This window comes from Myotis lucifugus, unplaced genomic scaffold (genome assembly GCF_000147115.1).
Source record: "Myotis lucifugus unplaced genomic scaffold, Myoluc2.0 scaffold_16, whole genome shotgun sequence".
NCBI classification, from domain to species: Eukaryota; Metazoa; Chordata; class Mammalia; order Chiroptera; family Vespertilionidae; genus Myotis; species Myotis lucifugus.
The window spans coordinates 10,598,372-10,616,916 of record NW_005871064.1 but is presented as its reverse complement, the minus strand read 5'-3'; the positions used below and the strand labels follow the sequence as shown (position 1 = coordinate 10,616,916).

Sequence of the window (18,545 nt, the reverse complement as noted above, 5' to 3'; positions counted from 1 at the left end):
AGCTGGCTAGGTGTGCCTGTCTCCCCTTCAGCCCAGTGCAAAGGGCTGGTCTCCGATTCCTGTTACATACTGTCATTTAGCTGTGTGTGTGAGCAACTTAAAGCATCACTGACTAGAATGGACAGCGTTAAAATAGAACACCAGCATTCCCTAGAGGTAATCACCTGAGAAGTAGGTAACGTGTGGCCCAAAGGCTGAGTAGACCCTCTGAGTGTTCCCTCCAGCCCCAAGGAAGTAGAATCATGTGTGTGAGCAGGAGCCCAGAGGGTGTCACATAACCTTTTGCTCCGTGGAAACCCAGAAAGGTGGCTGGATCCGCTCTGAGTCTGTCTGACTGACTCCCTTCTTCCCGGAAAGGGCTGTCCCCTGGGAAGGGCTTTTTGTCCTCGAGCCCTGGCTCTGAGGACCTCTAGTGTGGGTAACACTCTCAGTTGTGTGTTGTAGGTGTTCTGGGTCCTACATCTCCTTGGGTCCTGGGCATCTGGCAGGTGCTGAAGACGTTGAAAGAAGCAGGGCATCTTGGGATTGGGAGGGACCTTAAATGGTGCAGCCAGTCCACCCCCATCCAGGCTCTGAATTCTTCCAGCAGTAACCTCAGCGAGTGGCCACAGAGAACATCCCAATGTGGGAACTGCACTCTCTGCCGCAGCCCCTGCTCTGAGGCTGACTCCTTGCTGCCCTGCGTCCCTGTTGAACTCGCTGTGATTGGTTGCTTTATCTTTCCAATGGTCGCTCTTCCATAAGAATGAGAATCAGTTCTGATTGATCTTCGCTTGGTGCTAGGCAGGTGGGCAAGTGTTTGAGCTTATAAGTCATTGCAATGAGACTCTTCATTGGGACATGAAGGAGCACCAGGCAGAGCTGAAAATCAGACAATTCAGATGGGAGAGACACGGCCACGCCCCTTTGGGGAGCCTTTGCGTCTGAGGCAGGTGGTGGTGTCTGCCCTGGCAGCCGTGGCTTGTTCCCACCCTCCTCCTTCGTGGTCCTCACTCTTGGTGCCACAGTGGACCTGCCTTACCTGATCTGTCACTGGTCTCTGGGTTGCTCCTTTCAGCCGAGCTTATTAGAATGCCTATGATAAGTTCAAGTAGCACCAAGTGTGGATTTTTAAGAGCATAGAGATGAGCCACATGTTTGGACTTGGAAGAATGGGTGTGTGGCCTCCATTGTGGCTGTTCCAAAGCTTTGGAGGGTTTTGACTATTTTACATACTTGAGGGCATCAAATTAAGTGCTTTCTGAATAAATGAGGGATTGATATAGAGACCTTTTGAAGTAACATACTTTTATCATTTCCAGGTGTATGCAGCAATGCTAAGAAGATATTTCTGATGAGTCCTGCTGGCTGTATTTTGATGATTAGTTAGGACATGTTCTCCCTTAGTATCATGCATTTCCATAAAGTTAATGTTCTCATGTTCTCTCTTTTCTAAAGTAGCTTAACTACTCAATATGCTTATTAATTTCACATAGTAAGTCCTCCAAACACATGTAAACATAAACTTAGACTCACCTGTAACCAAATTGCTAGAAACCTGAAATCATGAATGAGTTTGGGGGGTGTCTCTCTCTCTCTCTCTCTCTCTCTCTCTCTCTCTCTCTCTCTCTCTCTTACAGTGCCCAAAATACTCCAAACAGAGTCTTTAAACAAAAGAGAAGACATGAATAGGCATGTTGAGACCAATAGAAAAGGATTTTCTAGAAAACAGTGGTTTCTTAATTAGAGAGCCTGGTATTGGAGAGTGGCTCAGGGGTCCTGGGTCCTGGGACCATGTCAGCCAAGGCCCCAGAGATGCTCAAAAGAAACCTTGATGAGATGGGCATGAGAACCCCTGCTAAGACCGGCTAATGGGGAGCGGGGTTGGGCAGCAGCCAGGTTCTTTCCCAGGAAGGCACTGGGTAGACTTAAACCACATAATGACAGTCCGCCCACTAAGGAAGTCGCCAAGCCTGGACTTGCTGGGTGTTTTATTTACTTGGAGAAATTTCTTGAGCTCTAAGTGTACCAAGATAGTGCAGTTTATTATGCCATTGCCTACCCTCCTACCCCCAACCTTGTAGTTGGTGAGAAAAACACTCTGGAATTTAGTTGATTCCTTCTCAGGGGACAGAGGACCAAATGCAGGACTCAAGTTATGAAGGTAAAATGCCCCGAAGAGCTGAGGGCTCTCTGAAGAACTCCATCCCAGGTGGTAAGGACAGAGCCATGAGGATGTCCTCGGTGTAATTGTGCAGTCACTGGGAAGTGAAGAACTGGAGCCAGGGGTGTGGCAACTCTTTTGAGAAGTTTTCCTGTAAAGGGGAGCTGAGAACCCCAGGACTGGCAGGAGAGAGATGTGGAGTCAGGAAAAGACGATGGTTTACTAGGGAAGCGTGACCGAGGAGAGCAGGACAGGGCAGCAGAGGTGTTTGCATGATTTTGGAGACATGACTTGGGGTGGGTGGTGCTTTTACTCTGCTCCCTGTGGGAGTGCATGATGCCCCAAGTTCTCTGTAAAGTCCCACGTGTCCCTAAGATTTTGACGTGAGAACATACATCTGGGAGGCCCTGGGTCTTCCTTGGGCTGCAAGTGGAGAACCTGGAGCCAGTTCTCCACCACGATGGTGAGGAGGTGAGGGTCATGCATTGATTGGTCATTAATTGACTAATTATTTCATTAAGGAAACATCGCTGAGCCCAATATGTGCCAAGTGTCATAACAGCCCTGCAAACAGTGCAAATAAGCCCCTCTCCTCAGGTCGTGTTCCTGCCTGTGAGGGGTGGGCAACTGACAAACAACTTGCTAGAGATGGGACAAGCTTGTCCTTCCTTCCTTCCTTCCTTCCTTCCTTCCTTCCTTCCTTCCTTCCTTCCTTCCTTCCTTCCTTCCTTCCTTCCGTCTTTCTGTCTTTCTCTTCTTTTCTTTTCTCTTTTCTTTTCTTTTCTTTTCTCTTTTCTTTTCTTTTCTTTCCTTTCCTTTCCTTTTCTTCTCTCTCTCTCTCTCTCTCTCTCTCTCCCTCCCTCCCTCCCTCCCTCCCTCCCTTCCTCCCTCCTTCTCTCCTTCCCTACCTCCCTCCCTCCCTCCCTCCCCCCCTCCCTCCCTCCCTCCCTCCCTTTTTTCTGTCTTTTTCGTTCATCTTCACCTGAGGATATTTTTCCCATTGATTTTTAAAGACAGTGGAAGGGAAGGAGGGAAGGGGGGAGAGAGGAAGAGGAGAGAGGGAGAAATAGAGAAACATTGATGTGAGAGAGACACATCTACTGGTTGCCTCCCACATGGGCCCCAACTGGGGTGAGGATCAAACCTGCAACCCAGATACGTGCCCTTGACCAGGAATTGAACCCGTGACCCTTTGGTGCATGGGCCAACTCTCTAACCACTGAGCAACATTAGCCAGGGAAGGCTTGCTGTTTCTTAGATGCATGATTTGAACCCATTTCTAGGAGGTAGTTGGTGTGTGAGTGTCCTGAGGAGGTGCTTCTTGGAAGGAAGCTGGTCCAGGAAACAAGACTGTGGATGAAGGATGAAGCAGTGTTTGGAGGGAGGGGGGGAACGGCAGGAAGAGGGCTGATCTGGAAACATCTGCCACTGCCACAGCCCAGGGCTGGCTGGGCTGCAGGGGGAAGTTTGGGAATTTCTCTGGCTGAATTACTGTGACCTGTGTGGAGGAGAGACTCTGTGTTTCGCTCCTCAAAAATGCTGTGCCCTGGGCCCAGCCAGTGTGGGTTTTAAGGCCCCAGATGGCCTCGCTTGCTCAGTTTTAAGACCAGACTTGGTTCAGATGCTTGCTCACCTGACCTAGCTGTCGTGACCTCAGACAAGCCATTTAACCTGCTGTCCCTGTGTCCTCGCCAAAAAAATGAGAATTGTGATCATTCCTACTCTACAATGCTCTAGTCTAGAAAATACCTCACTTGCGGTTTTGCTTTCTGTGATTTTAGTTACCCATGCTCAGCTGCAGTCTGAAAATATTAAATGGAAAATTCCAGAAATAAACAATTCATAACTTTTAAATTGCTTGCTGGTCTGAGTAGTGTGATGAAATCTTGTGCTGTCCTGCTACATCCCCCCTGGGATGTGAACCATCCCTTTGTTCAGTGGATCCACACTGTAGATACGCTCCCTGCCTGGTGGTCGTGGAGCAGCCGGCTCAGTTGTCAGGACTGTCACAGCATCACAGTGTTTGTGTTCAAGTCACCCTGATAGTAGCCTAACACTACGTCATAACATGTGCTTCGTTCACCTCGCTGCATCTCATCACGTAGGTCTTGTGTCATCTTACATCAGGAGAGTCAGTGCAGTGCAATAACAGAGAGAGAGAAAGAGAGAGACTATATTCATGTAACTTTATTATAGTATATTGTTATAGTTGTCCTTTTTATTATAGGTTGTCCATCTGTTACTGTGCCTAATTTATAAATTAAACTTTATTGTGGGTGTGTGTGTATAGGGAAAAACAGTATGAAGGGTTCGGTACCCTTGGTGGTTTCAGGCATCCACTCGGGATCTTGGCGCGTATCCCCACGGATAAGGGGAACTACTGTCACTGACTCAGCCACCACTGCCTGGGGTATTGAGAGACCCTGGGTGTGAGCTCTGGGACCAAAGGCCCTGGCTTCAAATTTGGGTTCTATTTTATGGGTGTATTCCTGGGCAGCTCCGTGCCTCAGTTTCCTGATCTGTGCAGTGGGGATAATTCTCATGCCTGCCTTCTGAGGCCCCCGGGATGAAGCCTGGGCCAAAGCACGCATGGTGCCCGCTGCTGTTAGAGACGATGCCTTCGGGTGCAAGGGGCTGTGTGTGCCCCCCGTGATGGTGTCTTTTCTGCGCAGTTCCGCCTGGTGGTGAAGACGGCCCTGAAGCTGCTGCTGGTCTTTGTGGAGTACTCGGAGTCCAACGCGCCCCTTCTGATCCAGGCGGTCTCTGCTGTGGACACTAAAAGAGGTGAGTGGTCCCCGCCCCCTGATTTCATCAAGGGAAATTGTCTGATGTAGGAAGACTCCCACTTCTTACACGTTCAAAACAGAATTAGGACAAACAGAATTCCCTTTGTGTGGACCTCCCACTGAGGAAACATAGTGAATATATAAAGATTAGAGACAAAGCGAGGTTTGCAGGGGAAGAAAAGCACTCGCTCTGAGCTTGTCTTCTCACTCTGTCCCCCGCCACTGAGCACACACAGGACCAGGTCTTTCTCCTCCTTTCCCATCCTGTCCTGGCTCCTTACTCCCCTCCTTTCACACAGGCTTTATCCACTCTGACCCCTAGATGTTCCCTCCCCTCCACCACATGTCCCTTCCCTACTGGGGTCCCTCGCTGTCTCTCACCTGGTGTTCCTTGCCGGCCCCAAGGGCTACAGCTGGCCTCTGCAGTTGGAGGATTCTTCTAAAATTTGGCCTCACCATTTTCCATCTGATACCTGCCAGTGGCTTCCAGTGCCCACAGGATTAGATCCAAGCCCTTCATCTGACCCTGTACCATCCAGCCCCTGGCTACCTGCCACGTGTCTGTCTCCCACCTGGCCTGCACCACACCCCCCTCCCTTGGCTCAGACAGCCATGTGCTCTCAGCGCCCCCATGTGCCCCTCTTCTCTGCTGTGCTGTGTTCATTGCCCGTCTCTCCTGAGTGTGTGCCCTGCCTGAGGACAGGGTGCCTGGCTCTCCTCTTGGTGTCCCAGCGCCTAGCGGGCCTGCCCTGCACACTTGACGAAGAGTCAGCTTTGGATCTGGTTCAGTGTGTAACATGCTGTGGACCCTATAATATTGTGAAGCCTGAAACCAAGATGTTGAAGGTTTTTTTGTTTTGTTTTGTCCTTTTAAAAAACAAACTTTTAGTTTTGTTCCCCAGTAAGATAGGTGATGATGATGATCAAAAACTTGATAACATTTATTTTCTTTTTATGATTATAACAGCAATGCTCTCTGTAGAAAATTTAGAAAAAAAAAACAGTATAAAGCAGACAATAGCAGAATCACCTCTCATCTCACCAGACAGAAATCGTGTTAACACAGGGGTACATTTCCTTATGGTGTACGTGCGTCTGCACAGATTTATGCACAAATCAGCTGAGATACAACTAGACACACTTTCCAGGGCTAAATTCAAAGGTGAAAGAAAGTAGATCACTGGTTCCTTTGAAAATCGGAATGTAAGTTAATGAAAACCATCCAGAACCATAAATTGGGCCCCCATACCTTTCCCATGAATGCGCAGGCAGATGTCAGCTCCCTGCACGGTGGATCTCAGGCCGGGGCAGCTCCGGGCCTCTGTGTGGCTGTGTGTGACAGAGACGAACCTCATGCACGGTCAGGGCCGTGAGTCTGGAAGGTGGGCTCCAGACCGGCACAGGTCTGTGTGTTTCTTTCTACCACAGCATGTTGTCATCTGGTACCAGATTTGAAAATTCCTTATGGCCAATAGTAGATCGTGAGCCAGCTGAGATCCTCAGAAAAGACGGCCAGTGACTCAGAAACGGGGGAGGGTGGGTGGGGGGGGCGCAAGGCCAGTGAATGAGAGTTAGGGACAGAGGTGGGTGTCTGGGAAGATAGTGAGGCAGATCCTTTCATTCATGCTTAGAGGAGTCATGCTCGACGCCCAACTCTGGGGATTACTTTAGAATGATGAATGGACTCTTTAGCGTTCTGTCCTAAATTCCAGGTAATCCATGGGCCCTTGTCATGGGGGCCATGTTAGAGGGGCCAGTCTTCTCATGACCTTGGGGTTGTGCTTTGACTTCATTGAGTTGGGAGCTGTTTCCTTCCTTGAGCCTCACATTTCATGAAGATGAACCCAGAGCATGACGTTCCATTCAAGACTTCATCCACTGGCTCAGCCAGAGGCTCAGAGTTGTACTCAGTCTCTCCCCTGTGACAAATGATGGCCATCTTTACCCAACTTGTAAAAAAAGTAAAAAACAAAGGGAAAAAATTAAACAAGTTAATGGATTGTTTACTTCATGTTTTTTTGCCTATAAAATTTCTTAAGTTTTGGGCAACTACTGTCATCTGTCTGCTCCTGAGCACTAGCAGCTGGAAGAAAAGAAGGAATATCACCAGTGGAACAAATTGAGACATGTAGTTTATCACATGTGGTTCAATAGCACATTCCTCTATGGACATGTGTGGTCTTGGCCGTAATGCACGCATATAACATCATCCTATTTTACTGCTGGTCAGTGTTCCTGAACCCGGTGGTGGAATTAAACATATACATATATCATGGTGTTTGCAGAGAGCTCCTGACTCCCAGGTGTGTTTCCACCGGTAGGTGTGGAAGCAGCTCTCCACTTCCTCCTCGGCCAGTGAGAGCAGAGGTGCCAGAGGTGATGAGGGCCAGCCAAGCATGTCCACTGTGCACAAGCTTAAGCCATAAATTTTACTCCTCAGGTGGCGTTAAACACATTCCTCTGGGGAGATGGGGTGGAGAATGGGTATATTAAAATATAGACTGGGTTTGCTTGAATAGAAAGGAATTCTTTTGGATGATAAAAACTCTCAGACTTAAAGAATCAATAAATAAGCTAGGAGTCCTCAAAAATTACTACCACCAGCAGCCAATGAAGTTCTCTTAGGATAAATCCTCCTGGTTGCTTTATACACATCATGCCTGGGTTAACCAGAGGGTTCATTATGTGTGCGTGGATAGTTTGCCCTTTGGCCAAGAGTGGGCCAGTTAGGGAGCCGGCATAAAAGCTGAGGAGTCTAAGTCCATCATGGGGACTGATCAATATTTATGAATTAATGAAAATCTAAAATGCCCCTTTTGATCCAGACAATTGGCACTTTTATTTCCGGGGCTGAAATGAAAAGGTGGATTCAAGGTAGTCTCTGGGGCACGACAAGGAGGCTTTGAGCTCTACTCAGTCTCTCCCCCAAGACAAAGTGATGACCATCTTTTCCCAACTTGTAAGAAAAAGAAAGAAAGAAAAGAAAGAAAAGGAAAGAAAAAAATGTTTTTAGAGCAGACACACCCATCTGCTCAGACTGCTGGGTCATCTTCTCTTTGGCTTGGATCTCCAAGTCACCTTCTCAGAGCCTGGCAGAAAGATAGAGAGGCAGTGATTCTTCCAGAAGCCCATGAGAGGGCCTTGCTTTGTCATCTGCCTCCTTTCCTTGAGATGGACAGGAAACTGGTTGCAAACCCTCTGCAGCCCTGGGAAGGGTGTCCTTCCCTCTGACTATATGGGTTTGTCCCTCAGACAGAGGGTGGGGCAAGTGACCAGACTGGGTAACCCCTTTTGAAATTTCCATCGTAAATGATGAGTCAGCACCAATTCGGTTCAGCACTGCTTTTGAAGAAGCTCCATTTTTCATTTGCATGGGAGGTGATGAGATATGACCTAATTCTCCAGCATGTGTAGCACACATGATTAACAGGGGAAACTGTCCCGCCATCCTTTCAAGCTCTCCTGTCTCTGATTTCTGCTCAGGATGTATGGATCTGCGAAGAATGCACAAAGCATAGTGGGTTTTAGGGGATGACAGAACACCAGCCCTATTCCCATTATTATTTATAGCCGAAGTATGTGTGTTAAGTGTGTTCATCAATTGTGTTGAAAGACGTAGAACATACCATGGGGACCTTCTGTTTGGGTATGAGACCAACTCGTGTACAAGGCATTGTGCTAAATATCTTACTTTCTTTGGGGTTTAATTCGGAGACCTAGGAGGAAAATGAAAGGGGGAAAGTATTGAACAGTTATTTATTCTGGGTTAAGAGAGTACTGGCCTAGGAGCCTGTCCTCTGGGAGTGTCAGCACACCCCCAGCCACCATTACAATTATAGCTACTGATATTCTAGTGCCTACCATGTAACAGGCTCTATGCTAAGAAATTTTTATATAAAACTAATTTGTTTGACAAATGTTTAAATACCAACTATGTGCTTGAAACAGCAGATAAATAAACAGGCTCTTGTTGAGCCTACACTCACTCCAGGGGTTGGGGGTGGAGTTGGAGAGAGACAGCTGATCATGGTTAAGTAACTTATTGCCTTCTCATGTGCTTGGTCAGTGCTAAGGCAAAAAGGCCAAGGGCTTTATCTCCATGAGACCTCCCAGCAATCCTATGAGGTTGATACCATCACTCCAATTTAGATGCATTTGCTGAGCCACCGTACATTCCACAACTCTGGGGCTCTGTTTCTTTCTCTGTTATGTGAAGAAGTCAGATGATATGATTTATGACTCTAAAACAGGACCCCCACTCCCTACTCCTCCCCACCCCACACCCCCACACATAATCACTGTAGTGCTGGGTGAACTGGGCCACTTAGTTCCGGCAGGTGGCAGCTCCTGGGCACGTCGTAGCGGCCGGTGCTTAACATAGGCCAGCTTGAGCCCGGCCAAGGCTGCTGTGTGGAACCAAAATGTTTCCTCCCCTTTACCTTCATTCTTCTAAATAGTTCCTATTTTCTGGTTCCCAAACAAAGCAGAATGAACATTCATCCCAACTAGTTTCCAAACTTGAAATCCTTAAATAGTAGTAGAGAATCAGATATCATAGCTAAATATCACGTTTTTCAATTAAATTAAGACAGTATTTGGGTGTTTTCATCATAAAGGACACAATGGTGCACCAGAGAGAGAGAGAGAGAGAGAGAGCGAGAGAGAGAGAGAGAGTGTATAACCTGGCTACTTCCCTTTCTACTAGATGCTTGCCTTTGCTTCTTGGCCTTTCCATCCCAGGCTTGGTTTGGCATCTTTGGCTTCAAAGTGTGCAATCAGGAGGCAGTTCTGGGCCCACCAGCACCACTGGAAATTCTTAGCTTCAATGCTTTCTCTCCTGCACAGTCTGCCTTTTAACCATACGTGGATGACTGACTAGAACATGTGTTTTCTGCTGAGGTTGGGTGCCGAGTGTGAATAATAGAAATTGCCCTTGTTATGAACACAAGCACTGCACCCAGACAGTGAGGCCCAAGACCTGCTAACCACATTGATTGGCTGTCCTGAGGGCAGAAATGGTTACTTTGCTGGGGTTTGAAGAACAGGTGAGGACTTCAACATAGTTTGATGATAAGTACCAGCAAGAAGATCATTCAGCAGTTAATGGTTGAAGGATCATGCTTTTGTGTCCAGAGTTAGAAAGGGTATGGCAGCCCGTCTGGTTCTGACCAACTGGGCAACTTGGCGGAAGGATCGGGCTTTCTGTTCACTTGCTGGGAGAGCCAAGAGATCTACATCAAACGATATCTGTGTCTTCCACACTGTGTAGTAGGTGCCTGTTCCCTTCTTAAATTCTCCTGTCTTCTCTCTTTTTCTGACTGTGCATTGACCCTCTGGTTCTCTTACAACTGCGCCAGCTTAACCCACTTCCTTCCCTCAAAGATCTCCATTGACTTTCCTGTAGACATTTCAGCTCTGACACAACCCATCCAAGAACCGGCATTTAGAAGCCACTGGCTTTGGATTACTTCAGAATTTACTTTTATCAGCAAAAAATGAGCATTATCATTTGAGGTCTGTAGAGAGAAAGAGGAAAGAGCTTCCTGTTCCACCCAGCCACGCCATGGGCAAGGCGACACTTCACTTCAAATGCTTGTCTCAGGCACAGGAAGTGGGTCAGGGGCATGCGTCCCCTTTGCGGCCTTGGCCCTGGCAGTGCCGATGTGCGTGCCTTTACTCTGTGTGGACGTGTGTTCTTGTACTTAGGCCTAACTGCTCTATTATATGATAAAACTCTTGATGGCAGCCTCCTCCTAGACCCAGTTCCTTCTACTTGGTTTCTGCTTAAGTCGTATTTGTGCTTGATTACACAGGGATAATATACTTCTGTTCTTGAAATGTTTGCTAGATGGGCATTTCACTGTCAGTTCTTAGAGCCCACGTGCATGGGAAGACCTCCCACATCTCCTTTCCTTGCAGGAGATCAGACCGTAGCATGCTGATGTATAGAGAGAACTTATTAGGGTTTCTGCACTCAGCAAGTGAAACGCATGGCCTAAAAAGCTGTGTGTGAATGCATTCTTAAAAGTTACGTAATTCATATAATGGGAACTTTCAAGCAAATTGTTGGGCCTCCTGACACTGAAGAATATACATTTTCAAGTGCAGAAGGATAATGTGGTATATTGTCACCTAATTCAAAATCTGTGTCATGCTTTGATACTCAGTGACTGAAGGACATGCCATCTTCGGGTGAAGAGACTTTAGATAAACTCTGAAGTGAGTTGGAAGGGAAATGTTGAATTGCTGTTCCTAATGATTTTTGCTTTACTCGCAGGAGTTGTACCCTGGTCAAATATCATGGAAATCTTGGAGGAAAAAGACGGGGTCGACACAGAGCTGCTAGTTTATGCGATGACTTTAGTGAACAAGGTTGGTCAATGTTTGTTATGGGTTGAATTGTTTCCCCCCAAAGCTATGTTGAAGTCCTATCCCTGGTACCTGTGGATGTAACCTTACCTGAAAATATAGGGTCTTTGCAAATGTAATCAAGCTAAGATGAGGTCATATGGATGGGCCCTAATCCATTATGACTGCTGTCCTTTTAAGGACATTTTCCCTCATGAACTGGGGACAGGTTAGTAGAAGCAGCATCATTACAAGGAGTAGCTTCTACTAGATATTTGGCTCAGTGGATAGAGCATTGGCCTGCAGACTGAAAGGTCCCAGGTTCGATTCTGGTCAAGGGCATGTACCTTGGTTGCAGGCACATCCCCAGTAGGAGGTGTGCAGGAGGCGGCTGATCGATATTTCTCCCTCATCAATATTTCTACCTCTCTTTCCCTCTCCCTTCCTCTCTGTAAAAAATCAATAAAATATATATAAAAAAGAAACTACAAAACTATCTTCCAAAGTCAATGTACAATTAAAAAAAAAAGATGTGCAAACTCCAACGGTAAAGCAGTGTGGTCCTGGCTCCTCCCTCAGCAGGGAGGGGAGCGGAGGAACTGTGAGATGGCCCAATGCATGGAACTTCTTACGCTGTGACTGACATCAAAGGGGGTGGGTTAGCTTGTTCATGATCGGGGAGGTCTTGCTAAATGGAAATAAACGAAAACTTCGTCCATCTACCAGAATAAATTCCGGATCAATTCCAGAGTTCATTGTAACACATCAAGCCATAGAAAAACGAGGAAAAAAAAACCTCAACATAAAAGATTAATTGGTCTCTGGTAGGTAAAGGTTACATTAATAATACCATCAGTCAAGAAAAATTCCGAAGGAAAGGACTTAAATATTTCAGTGCACACAACTCTCTAAGGCAGTGATGGCGAACCTTTTGAGCTCGGCGTGTCAGCATTTTGAAAAACCCTAACTTAACTCTGGTGCCGTGTCACATATAGAAAGTTTTTGATATTTGAAACCATAGTAAAACAAAGATTTATATTTTTGATATTTATTTTATATATTTAAATGCCCTTTAACAAAGAAAAATAAAAAAAATGAGTTCACGTGTCACCTCTGACACGCATGTCATAGGTTCGCCATCACTGCTCTAAGGTCTTATCATTAAAAATGAAAACCACAAATAGAAGCTCAAGGCAAGTGACAGAGTAGGAAATTGTTAGCAGAAAATAGGACAGAAAATGATACTGTCCTAAATATATTAAGAACCCAGCGGAAAAAGTAATAGCATTAAACCTACTGAGATTAAAAGAAATGTACAGGAAAACATTTCCCGGAGTCAGTGATTGCTTTTTAACGAAAGGCGTTTGTTGGAGAGGCTCAGCAACCTCTATGACAGTCCTAGTGGGGAATGAGCACCACTTTTTGGTAGATGATAATTTTGCTTTTATTTTTAAATCTGTGAGCTTATTTTACCATGCAATTTTAAAGCAATTTTCTGTTGGGTTTTAAAGATTAAGGTCATCAATTTCCTGTCATCTTCAGTCACTGACATTGTTTTGGAAAACACTGAGTTCAGCAAAAATGGAATTTTCTCTCTTGCTGAGTGTTTTCCACTGTAATGCTATCCGTTTTATTGGTGGCGGCCATGCCCAGCTGTTCTGATGGCCCTGGCAGCGTTCGCATGGTGTGGCCATTCTGCTGCCAATCCCCGGCACGGACCCAGTGCGTGTCAGACTCTCCTTGGCATCCGACGGCATTTAATGTCCAGGAATTCCTCGCTTACGCTTTCTCTTCTGGCAGTTCTGTCTCATCTTTTGTTAGTTCTGGCCCAGAGGAAGTCCAGGCAGGTCCCCAGGACATTACTCCAAATGTCATCTTTTCCTCAAAAAGGTCAGAAGACAGCTGGCACCCACGCTGGGTTTGTTTTCTGTTGCTGAGTTTTAGTCATGTTTATTGCCCCAGTGAGTAAAATCCTCTAAGATCCCAAACAAAACAATGCAGTGAAATGTTACGTGGTTCTGGAAAAAATTTACATTCTGAAATCTAGGAAATTATTATAGTGGGTTTCTAACTTTTGTTTCAATAGAGTAAAAGATGTCCTAATGACACAGAATTAAAAAAGTTAACAGTTTTATGACAAAACAAGGGGACTAAATTCTAGCCTGCTCATGGTTCTGAGACTGAAGTCTCCCTTTGTTAAACGGGGGCATGAATGGGGGGTTTCCAAGATCCAGACTAATCCCCCTCCATCCTCCCCCCCACCTTCCACCCATGTTGTCAAAAGATTGAGGGGTTTCAGAAACTATTTTTTTTACTCTGCAAGCTGAAGTTATATACAGTCAAACCTTGGTTCTCGAAAGTCTCCCATCTTGAACAATTTGGTTCTCAGCCAAGTTGTTCACGGAAAAAATGTCTGGGGTAACTTCTCTCAGGCCACAAACAAAGGAGAGAATGCACCAGTATGAGTCAGTTTACAGCTAAACTTTCCCTTGTTAACATCTCAGGAAATTGTGCTGTGAATGTGTGTGTGTGTGTGTGTGTGTGTGTGTGTGTGTGTGGTGCTTTTGTTGCTGGCAAGTGCATGCTTAGCACAATTTTAAAACATAAAGAGGCTATTAAGAGTGCTAAGGCTGCTAAGGTGTGAAGGGCAATTGAAGAGGCAGAAAAGATGTTGATTTGGATAAAGGAAAAACAGTTAGCCAGTGCAGCATTTCGGAGGCAGTGACATGTGAAAAAGCGAAGATGCCGCCTGCTGACCTCCTGAGAGACACCCCCTGGAATGAGTGCTGAATGTGGTTCCTTTAAGGCTGGTAGGGGGTGGTTCGTTAAATTTAAGAAGTGTTGTTTATAGATTTAAAAATATATTAGACATGCACTGCATATAAGAAAGGTTAAAGAAAGGAATCATTTGGGGGTCTGGAAAGGATTAATTCAATTTATATTTTTTCTAATGGGAAAAAAAAATCATTCGATTTCTGAACTAATTGTTTCTCAAACAGCCTTCCAGAACAAATTAAGCTCAAGAGCCAAGGTTCCACTGTAGTGTCCTGTCCTGATCCAGCCAAAATTCCCTCAGTGGGCCAGATACTGGCCACCTCATAGAATAGGATGAGTCAGGTGAGGGCTGAGCAACAGGGGTGTTACCGTGGGGCTGGCTGGAGTGTTGGGGAAGGAGGATGTCAGGGAGCCCAGGCAGGGGTGCTGCTCTAGCAGGGCCAAGGGGTAGGTAACCTAGATGGGATTCATGCTTAGTATTTGCCTATGTTTTTATATTTTATTTTATTGTTTTTAAATTACCATACAGAACATTGGTTTTTTCCCTTTGGTATTTAGCTGTATATGTTTTAACACATACATAGTTGTGGATGGCCTTCATAATTAGGACCGAGCACATCTCCCCGCAAACCTCTCTATTGTTATAATGAAATCCTGGTCCCCATTCATGCCCCTGACAAACCCTGATTTATTCTCTATCACAATAGTGTTGTTATTTCAGGAATATTACATGGAATCAGATGGGCTGTATCCCTTTGAGGCTGTCTTCTCTCAGTGGGAGAGGTTTGTCTGTTACTGGCTGTACTAACAGCTCTCTTCTTCCTGCTCCTGGGCATGTGCATTGTAAATACTCCACAGTTTGCTTATCTCTCCCCCCACTGAAGGAGATTGGGGTGTTTGCAGCTTTTGGTTTTCACCAATAATGCTGCTACAAATGTCTGTGTTCAGGCTTTGGCCACACTGGCTTTATCCTACAAGAAAGATCAGATGGGATCAGTGAAAACCCCTGGAGAGGAAAAGAAAATGTCCGTTAGGTGCCTGTCAAGATCTAGTTGTCACGAGGTCTGGAAGACAAGATCTGAGGGGAAGCAGGAAGCAGGCCATGAGGTGTCACCTGAGCATGAAGGCACCAGGAAATGTTTTCCTCGCAGACAGTTCTGGAGCTGCCACCTTTGCCAGAAGGAGGCGCTGTGGCAGTGAGGTGTCAGGGGAGAGATGAGAGGGTGGGGTTGGGGAGAGGTGGGTGTATGGCAAAATGGCCCAGCACGTTAGAGAATAGCTGAAAATAGGTGAATGTGTTTCTAAGATGTATAGTCCCCTCCCATGCAGGCGGAGAAAGAAGCTGTATGTGTTTGTGGCGAAAGCTGCCTCCCATGTAGCCACAGCCAAACATGAAAGGCAAGGAACGCAGGCTTGGCTCAAACCCACATTTTCACAGGAAATGACCAAAGACCTCTTAATACACTCAGTTCTGGGCCTGTTTTTGAGCCAAGGCTCTGTGGGCCTGTTTGGTTCCATAGACCTATTTGTTTAATTATTTGATAGTAATCTTCCCAACCAATCATGGTTGGGCCTGCTAGAGGGATGGGGATTAGATCAAGGAATTCAACCCCCTGGAAACTTCTGAACAGAACTCAATAGGGAAAAAGGAAAGAAGGAGGGGACCAGAGAGATGAGGACACTGCCAGAGGCCTCTCTCGGTGCCTCATCCTGGCCCTGCACTGTTGTGTAGAAAGCTTTCAATCCAACACCAAATATCAACTCACTGCATTCCTCCAACTGTGTGTTTGGCACAGTCAGCAGTCAGGGCACCTCCCGCCGTCAGCCCTGCCCTGGCCTTGGTGTCGCCATTTCCACCTCCTCATCCTCTAACCAAGTTCTAGAGACTGAACCCAAAGGATGGGCTTGTTCTGATGGTAGCCTTCTTTGAGCACGTGCCCACTTTTTCAGGTAGCTTTGGGAGCCAGGCCGTCCAGTGGGCTGCCTGGGACTGCCTGACCTGGCGCCTGCAGACACTGGCGCGCACTGGCACACCGGCCACTCAGGTGCGCGCACCATTGATTATAGCTTCATCTGGTTCACAGCCTCCTGCTCCTTGGCCTCGCTGGGGCCCCTGACGAATGAACTGGATCCCAGTTATTTCTCATTCATTTCTGATCTCAGTAACAGTGAGTCGTGTCCTCTTGGCTCAGCCTGGGAAGGAAAAAGACTTTGTTTGCATTATGAATAAAGACATTCGTTCCAATATTAATAACCCCAAACTAGAAGTGTTAGGGAAGTGGTGTTGTGAAAAGATCATTAGGAAAGTATTGGTTTTTTTCTCTTGGGGCAGTCGCCATGTTTACAATAATTTTGAAATGTATATGCAGGGTTCTTAGAAATGCAAAGGTAGTGAAATAAATAGAGACTAAAGGTCTGTGTCTGAAACTGAAGGCCAGAATGACTTGTGTAGAAGGCCTGAGTGTGTGAGGAGATGAGAATAGCAGCTCTGAGAGAAGTTTGTCCTAGGCCTTCAGTAACTTCCCTCAGGCTAACTCCTTCCCTCCAGGTCTTTATCTCCCTCATTCATAAGATAAAAGACTTGTAGTAAGTCACCTCAACAGTCCTTCCAGTTCTTTTTTTTCTAAATATTTATTTTTATTGATTTCAGAGAGAGCAAGGGAGAGAGAGAGAGAGAGAGAGAGAGAGAATCATTGATCGGCTGCCTCCTCCATGCCCCTTACTGGGGATGGATCCCACAACCTGGGCATGTGCCCTGACCGGGAATCGAACAATCGAACCGTGACCTCCTGGTTCATGAGTCAATGCTCAACCACTAAGCCACGCCAGTTGGGCTAAAGGTCTTTACAGTGCTGAGCAGAGGCCTGGTCTGAGATCATCCTTCTTGTAAGAGAGGTAGAATTCAGAGAAGTCGGCTGTTTCTTTCTTGGGTTATTTATGTATTTATTTGTCTCTAGGTTGCTGCTTGGGAATTTCTCATGTTTTCCCAAATTTCACAGACCAAAGGAAGGCCTACCAAATTGAAAGAAAAGAGAACCATTACATTGTTATCACTCCAGCTATTGGTAGATCAATTTTTTTCAAATATATTTTTATGGATTTCAGAGAGGAAGAGAGAGGGAGGGAGAGGTAGAAACATCAATGATGAAAGAGAATCACTGATCGGCTGCCTCCTGCACACCCCCTACTGGGGATCAAACCTGCAACCCGGACATGTGCCCTTGACTGGAATCGAAACCAGGACCCTTCAGTCCATAGGCCAACACTCTATCCACTGAGCCAAACCATCTAGGGCAGTAGATTGATCTTAACAGGAGTTGCCGGTCACTGACTATGTTGGTTTTCTATTGCCATGTAACCAATTACCACAAACTTAGCAGCTTACAACAGCACAGATTTATCACCTCACAGTTTCCATGGGATGGGGTCCAGCACTGCCTGCCTGGTCCTCTGCTCAGAGCCTCACAAGCTGCTGTCAAGGTGTTGACTGGGGCTGGAGTCCCATCTGAGGCTGGGGTCCTCCTCCAAGCTTTGTGGTTGTTGGCAGAGCTCACTTCCTTGCAGCTGTAGGACTCATGGTGGCTTGCTGCTGCTTTGGAGCCAGCAGGATAATCATTCTCCTACACTGAGCTCAGGAAAGGCCTTAGCCCACTCTAAATGGCTCACCTGATTAGGTCAGGCCCACCCAGGCTAATCTCCCTGTTGATGAACTCAAAATCATCTGATTTGGGACCTTCATGACATCAGTAAAGTTCCGTCACCCTTGCCATGTAATGGAACCCAGGCATGGGAGTGTTCTGCCTACACTCAAGGAGATGGGAGTACAGAGCACCTGACTAACGGGGTGGGATCTTGGGGTTCATGCTGCTTACGCCACAGAACGTTTTTCTCAACTGAACTTGTTATCTGTCTTCCTTTGCCCCCATCATGTTATAATCACGGCCACTGGCTACCATGTAAAACAATGCCCTGAGGGCCTTGAGGCAGTTCCCTAAGACATGTCTGTGTCCTGTTCTTTCTCCATCCAGACGTTGTCAGGATTGCCAGACCAAGATACCTTCTACGACGTGGTGGACTGCCTGGAGGAGCTGGGCATTGCGGCCGTGTCCCAGCGGCACTTGAACAAGAAAGGGACTGACCTGGACTTAGTGGAGCAGTTGAACATTTATGAGGTAACAGAACATGCCTTTTGTAAGGCATCTCCCAGCTTGGACAAATGTCAGAGGCCAAGGTCAACATACTCTAGACCTGTGTTTCCAAGTGTGTTGCAGCAGCGCTTTTCCCAGTGCAAGTTCTCAGGCCCAGGCCCAGGCCTGCTGAATCAGAAACTCTGTGGGCGGGCCCAGCAGTCTGTCTGCACAAGCCTCCTGGTGATTGTGAAGCACGCTCAAGTGGGAGAAGCGCTGATCTAGCAGAAACTTGGTAACTTGCTTCCTTGCTTATTTATTTATTTATTTATTGCTATTTTAAGTTAAAGAACATGCATCCTACCA

General features: G+C 46.5%; 1 protein-coding gene across 1 annotated transcript in view; it reads left to right on the top strand.

The window, feature by feature from the left end:
- FHOD3 (formin homology 2 domain containing 3) overlaps window positions 1-18,545 on the top strand; it is a 327,675-nt gene that overhangs the window by 184,545 nt on the left and 124,585 nt on the right. The window contains exons 7-9 of the mRNA XM_023750800.1: window positions 4,816-4,927; window positions 11,207-11,301; window positions 18,081-18,224. Coding sequence (XP_023606568.1) covers window positions 4,816-4,927; window positions 11,207-11,301; window positions 18,081-18,224 — 351 coding nt within the window. The remainder of the gene's footprint in view (window positions 1-4,815; window positions 4,928-11,206; window positions 11,302-18,080; window positions 18,225-18,545) is intronic.